At 33.7% G+C, this 6,000-nt stretch overlaps 2 protein-coding genes across 2 annotated transcripts; both read right to left on the reverse strand.

The window, feature by feature from the left end:
- Positions 1 to 2,310: 2,310 nt before the first annotated feature.
- On the reverse strand, positions 2,311 to 3,471 carry LOC136219715 (uncharacterized). Its single transcript, XM_066007209.1, has one exon. It carries the CDS (start codon positions 3,103 to 3,105, stop codon positions 2,560 to 2,562), a length of 546 nt encoding a protein of 181 aa, XP_065863281.1. The 5' UTR covers positions 3,106 to 3,471; the 3' UTR covers positions 2,311 to 2,559.
- A 144-nt stretch (positions 3,472 to 3,615) lies between these two features.
- Positions 3,616 to 4,604, reverse strand: LOC136219716 (uncharacterized). Its single transcript, XM_066007210.1, has one exon. It carries the CDS (start codon positions 4,425 to 4,427, stop codon positions 3,909 to 3,911), a length of 519 nt encoding a protein of 172 aa, XP_065863282.1. The 5' UTR covers positions 4,428 to 4,604; the 3' UTR covers positions 3,616 to 3,908.
- Positions 4,605 to 6,000: the final 1,396 nt, after the last annotated feature.

The raw sequence follows: 6,000 nt of genomic DNA on the forward strand, positions 1-6,000 counted from the left end.
ATCAGATGAGAAATATATATTGAAATTTTAGAATACAATTCTGCTTGAGATTTGATCACGAGACAGAAACTTTTGTGTTTAAAGTAAGAAAAGTGTTAAACTCATTCGCATTAAACAAAGAAAAAAACTTTAACTTTGGAAAGATTATGGGAATGTAATAAATCGTAAATTCGTTCAATTAACAGGTTTTGAACCATAGAAATCTCTCTGGATCGGAGCAGATTTCTACCTTAAATCAAATTGGTGTTTATTTCCGATAAGCCGACTTAACGATCATATCTTCCATAAAAACTAATTCTTTCAAGTGTTCAACTAAGTTTCCTTGTAATTATATGAAATTTAATACGTTTTAATGAAAACACCAGAACCTTACTTCGAAGGTAACATCAAAGTAACAACAGAAATATTTATTGAATTACGTAAACGTTTTATTATAGACTTGTAAATCTTCACAAGTTAACAGAGAAAAATAAACATGGATAGCATTCTAACTAATTTGAGTTTCGGGTTGTCAATCCTTTCCTCAAACTTCGTAGGTTTGTTAGACCCTGGGGCGCTTCAGCCGTTAGTTCTTCTCGTTGAATCTTCGGAATAGAGATTGTTCGATCTACTACCAGAATGAGAACTTGTCTTCGAACAATTCTTAATCTAAACTTAATCGCTACTGTGTTTGTAATAATCTAAGAACAATCTTGTGTATAACAAGTTTGCTTTACAGAATTGAAATCTAATCTTCTGAATCAGAATTTCTACATAATATCTGCTCTCTAAAATCTTAATTAATCAACTCCTTGAACTCTGAAATCAACTCTCTATTTATAGATGTTGAAGAGTCGTGTTTGAATGGTCGTGTCCGCTGTGAAGAGTCGTTTCTATCCACCCGAACAGGCGCATTTCTTGGAATTTCGACATGTGAAATCAGTGCTACAAAGGCTGCTGGTCGTACCGAGATTCTGGAATCTCAGTCGCGACCTAGGGAGTGATTTTTTCCTCAGAACGACTTCGTCTCCGTGCCTTATTTCAGCGTGTCGCAACTGAGATATGGGAATCTCGGTCACGACACGGGTTATTCCTCCCGGTCTCGCTCCATTCCCGTCTCCTCGTATCAGTGCGCTGATTTTCTCGTACTTTTGGCTCGTAACTTAGGGTATTTCCTTCGTTTTTGATCCGTTTTAGCTCCTATTTGGATTTAACCAAATATTTAAGTACCTTGCATCAAAGAAACATATTCGGACGTAAAAGTACTCTAAATAGATATAATTAGCACGATTTCATGACAAAACTGACGTGAATATTAATAATATTTTAGGTATATTTTGGGCTTAACAATCATCTTTATGCATGGTTGATTACTACTTGCCGAGAGCTCTAGGATAGAGACTGCACCACCACATTTCTACATGCTTATAGAGAAGGAAATCGTGATGCTGAGTAATTGGGAATTTCACATATTTTTGTCATTTGGGCCATCATGAGTTTGATGTGCCTTCTACAGGAAATTCTCTCAATTGATGGTAGAGAATTAATATGGGTTAAGTTACAAAAATACTCCTAACATTTTGGGCTAGAAGCATTTTTGCCCCTAACGTCTAAAATTGTGCAATTTTACCCCTAACATTGGAAAGTAAGAGCAATTTTACCCCTAACGTTGATAATTTGGGTCAATTTCAAACACTATTATGAAACACAGATATTTTGGTCCTTATTCTGCACCAGTTGCATATCAGTTAGTTCTAAAAAAAATATTTCATGTTTTTTATAATTTAATAATAGAATTGGAGACTAATATTTATAAATTCGGTGAATTTTTTTGTCCAATTTGTACAAAAAAAAGACAATATATATATATTTATTTTTTTTCACATCTAAACATATGTTTGTGATTTGTTACTGATAAAATGACGCTCGTGTAAAGTGTAGATTACAAGACCCATGATCGAAATGGCAATTTGATGATTATTTCTGAAATTGACCTAAATTATCAACGTTCGGAGTAAAATTCTTTTTCGCTTCTAACATTAGGGGTAAAATTGCACCATTTTAGACGTTAGAAGTAAAATTACTTGTGACTAAAAATGTTTAGGATATTTTTACACTTTAACCCAATTAATAGCTAGCAGACTTGTTTGATTGTAGTTGTTCTTTCTCAACCTTCCTTGTCTAGAAGAAAATAATTCCCTTAGCTAAAAGTCGAAAAGCTGAAAAAAAAAATCCATAATCTTAAAAATATCAAAACACAGTAAATCACAACTTTCCCTAAAATATATTAAAAAAAACTTATTTTATTAGAAATTGAGTGTACAAGTCAAAGTTATCACTTACGGAAAAGTTTCAAAAGTTCTCCACTAGTGTAATGCACCGAATCAATGAGAAATCCCAATCTATTCTTTACTAACCATTCTATTGCTCCTTTTATCCCTTTGCAGATAATGAACCATTCAATTCAATCTTTTAATGAGAAAAAATGGTAACACAAATAAACTAAGCTAAATAATAATTAATTAGAAAAACCATTATTCATAAGTTTAAACTGTCAAAATTATAAAGAAAAATAGAAAATCATTGAACATGATCAGTAGAGAGAAGACTAAACATAACCCAGTCTCTAGACCTTCCCTTGAAGACATAATACTTTCTTAGAACACCTTCTCTAGTAAAACCAGCCTTCTCTAAAACCCTCTGTGACCCAACATTTTCAACATCTACTAAAGCTTCAACCCTCTCCAATTCTGGAAAATCACTGAATATAATCTTCCCCATCAATTTCAGTGCCCTTGTAACTATCCCTTTCCCCCAATATTTAGAAGCCAGACCATACCCAACTTCCCCTTTATTACAATCATTTTTGGTGAATAACATGTAACCAATAGGCCTGTTTTTAAGGCATATTGCCCTAAACCATGGGTGGCTTAAAACTGTGCTGTTTATGTAGTCTAAGGCCTCTTCTTTGCTCCTGTAAGGCTCCCAGCTGCAGAACTTGGTCACATTTTCATCTGTTCCCCACACCATGAAGTCATCTATGTCTGAGATATCGTACGGTCTGAGGGAGATGTCTGAGAATTCTTCATCATCTGATTCTGCTGGTTTAGATGAATGTTTCTCCATCTGATTTTGTGGATCTAAATTAAGAAAAGTAGTTTGATTTCAAGCAAGATCTGTTTGTATCAAATGAAAGTTTCATTGAATATAAAGAAATAGAGAAGAGGAAAATTGGGGTTTTACTTGGTGTGGGGAGCAAGTACTGGATTATATTTGTATATTATATTGTCTAATTAGAAACTTCCTCCAATGTTCTCTAATGGAGGTCTTTGTATGTAGGCACTTTTCCAAGTACATTTATTATTACATTCATGACACTAATTAATGTTAGTTTGAGTTTCGAAGTTTGCTAATTTGTTAGGGATTATAGCCAGTTAATCAACTGTAGCACAACAGAATTGCGGTTTAAAATTTATTTGTAATCCTTTTTAGTTTGATCTAATCACAAGAACAAAAGATGTATATAGTTTAACCGTAACGGTTGGGTCTGAAGTGAATGGTGTTGGGATAGAAGGCCCGAGTAAGAAGCATCGTTAAGGAATGTTGGTAGAAATGAACTGAATTTTATATCGGAAATGAAGAGAGAGTGACTGAGGTTTATTAATAAGATGGTAATCTAATACATACAAATGCGTGTGAGATCCAAGGTATTACATACGAAAGCTGGTGGACCTGTAACGACTCAAATGGGTGACGTTGGAGTAGAAAGCGTAATTAGAAAAATTAAACGAATAGAATTCTAACGTAACTTAACAATACCCTAAAAATGGTATTTAGTATAGCGGGATCATTTAAAATTTCTGAATAGCGTAAAATCACGACGGACACCATGCATTTAACGACGGAAATAATTCCGTCTAAATTATGAATCAAAGTACAGGGTCGGTGGAAAGAAGACTGAAGATGACGGCATCTCTAGTTGTTCCTTTCAGAATCCAATACTTCCTTAAAACACCTTCTCTGACGAACCCAACTTTCTCCAGCACTTTCTGGGATCCAACATTTTCAACTTCCGTTAAAGCTTCAAGTCTTTCCAATTCCGGCCATTCCTTAAATATAGTGTTCGCCACTTTTCTCACAGCCCACGTAGCAATCCCTTTGCCCCAGTATTCAGAACCCACTACATAACCCAATTCGCCTCTACAGATCTCGTCGCCCGAATTCTTCGAAACTGACACGGCGCCGATTGGCTTGTTGTTTAGGCATATAGCCATGAACCATGGGTGAGGTTCGACTTTGTTTGTGATGTAGTCTATGCCTTGTTGTTTGGTGGTGTAAGGTCCGTAACTGCAAAATTGAGTCACTTTTTCATCGGAGGCCCAGACCATGAAATCATCGACGTCGGAGATACATAGTGGCCTGAGTGAGAGATCGGAGAATTCTTCCATTTTCTTATAATTGAAACTAATGCTACCGGAAAGCTAAATCGGAAGGAAGATTAATTGAAAAATGCAGATGATCAAGAAAAATAAATAAATAAAATGAATGCTGCTTGATGGAAACTTCCCATTTTTTAGAATTTTGTAAGAGAAAAAAAAGAAGGGTGTTTTGGCCGTCATGTTAGACTAGGGAGAGGAAAGGCATTTCGAAAGAAGACAACAAGTTATGGGCACCAACATTTACTGAAAACGCCGTTAGTCTTTTGACTACTTTTTGCTATCACAGAGGAAAAAACAAAGATGAAGATGTGAACACACAAATAAAATGGAGGTTTGTAAAATAGGGATAGAGAGAAAAAAAAAAAATTAAAGGTTAAAAAGGGGCTTAATACGCACTCTGAACTTATGCAAAAAGATTGATTGGCCTCCTGACGTGTTCCGATAGCCTCTTGAATTTATATAAAATGTTCAGTTAACCCCTTGAACTTGCATAAAATGTAATCAATTAATCACTCGGTCGTAAAAAAATAAGTTAAACGCGGATGATATATTTCACGCATCTTAGAATGTTATTACATAATTAAAAAATAGATTAAAAATGAAGTTATTGTTTGCTCAATTATACAACTTGTCTTCTCTAATATTAGAATCGTATACTCCGATTTTGGTCATTTTACTTTTTTTAAGACTCGTGGAATACATCTTCCGTATTTAACTTACTTTTTTTACGGCCGAGTGATCAATTGATTATATTTTACGCAAGTTTAGGGGGCTAATTGAACATTTTACGCAAGTTCAGAGAGCTATCGAAACACTTTGAAAATTCAGGGGGCCAATCAAACTTTTTGGACAAGTTCAGGGGGCAAATGATGTATTAAGCCGTTAAAAAGGTGAGTTAATGTTAATAATGGTCATGAGTATAATAAAGAGTAAAATTTAATGGTTTTTATGTTACGTTTCAAAGTTTAATTATCATATCGTGAAATGTAAAAAATTCAATGACCATTGGTGCAATTTACCCCTAATTTCTTAGAGCATCTCCAATAGGATGACATGGCTTTCTAAAATAAATAGCTAGTCATTTTGACCAGCTAAATTTGGCTAGTCTCTTTGGCTAGCTATTTCTATTTTTTAATCATTCTTTCTCTTTCTTCTTTGTATTATTTTCTATTTTTTCTTTTTTTCTTTAAATTTAATTGCTTTTAATGATAAAATAATCAAAGAGAGAGTCAAATAGCTAGCATGGTTGGCAAAACATAAATTTAGTTAGTTAAATTTGATTAAACTAATATTTTATATTATTTTAGAGAGCCAAATAACTAGTTAGTGTTGGAGATGTTCTTACCTACCATAATTTGCTTGTACAATCTACCCAAATAAAGAAAAAGTTGTTTTCTCTGGCAGTATCTTTTTATGGAATCCATGAACAAATAAAAGTGTTTATTAGCTTTTTACTTTGATTAAATAAAAAAGGATAAGGCAACAGGTCTAGAGTTTTTTTTTTTTTTTTTTGGAGAAGTATTAATTTTCCATATTTAAAATAGCATATTAAATTAATATAGACGTAACGTTTACAACATAA

The sequence above is a fragment of the Euphorbia lathyris genome, chromosome 2, assembly GCF_963576675.1.
Source record: "Euphorbia lathyris chromosome 2, ddEupLath1.1, whole genome shotgun sequence".
Lineage (NCBI taxonomy): Eukaryota > Viridiplantae > Streptophyta > Magnoliopsida > Malpighiales > Euphorbiaceae > Euphorbia > Euphorbia lathyris.

Coding starts and splice junctions, on each gene's coding strand:
- LOC136219715 (XM_066007209.1), bottom strand. CDS start 3,105: ATGGAGAAACATTCATCTAAACCAGCAGAATCAGATGATGAAGAATTC.
- LOC136219716 (XM_066007210.1), bottom strand. CDS start 4,427: ATGGAAGAATTCTCCGATCTCTCACTCAGGCCACTATGTATCTCCGAC.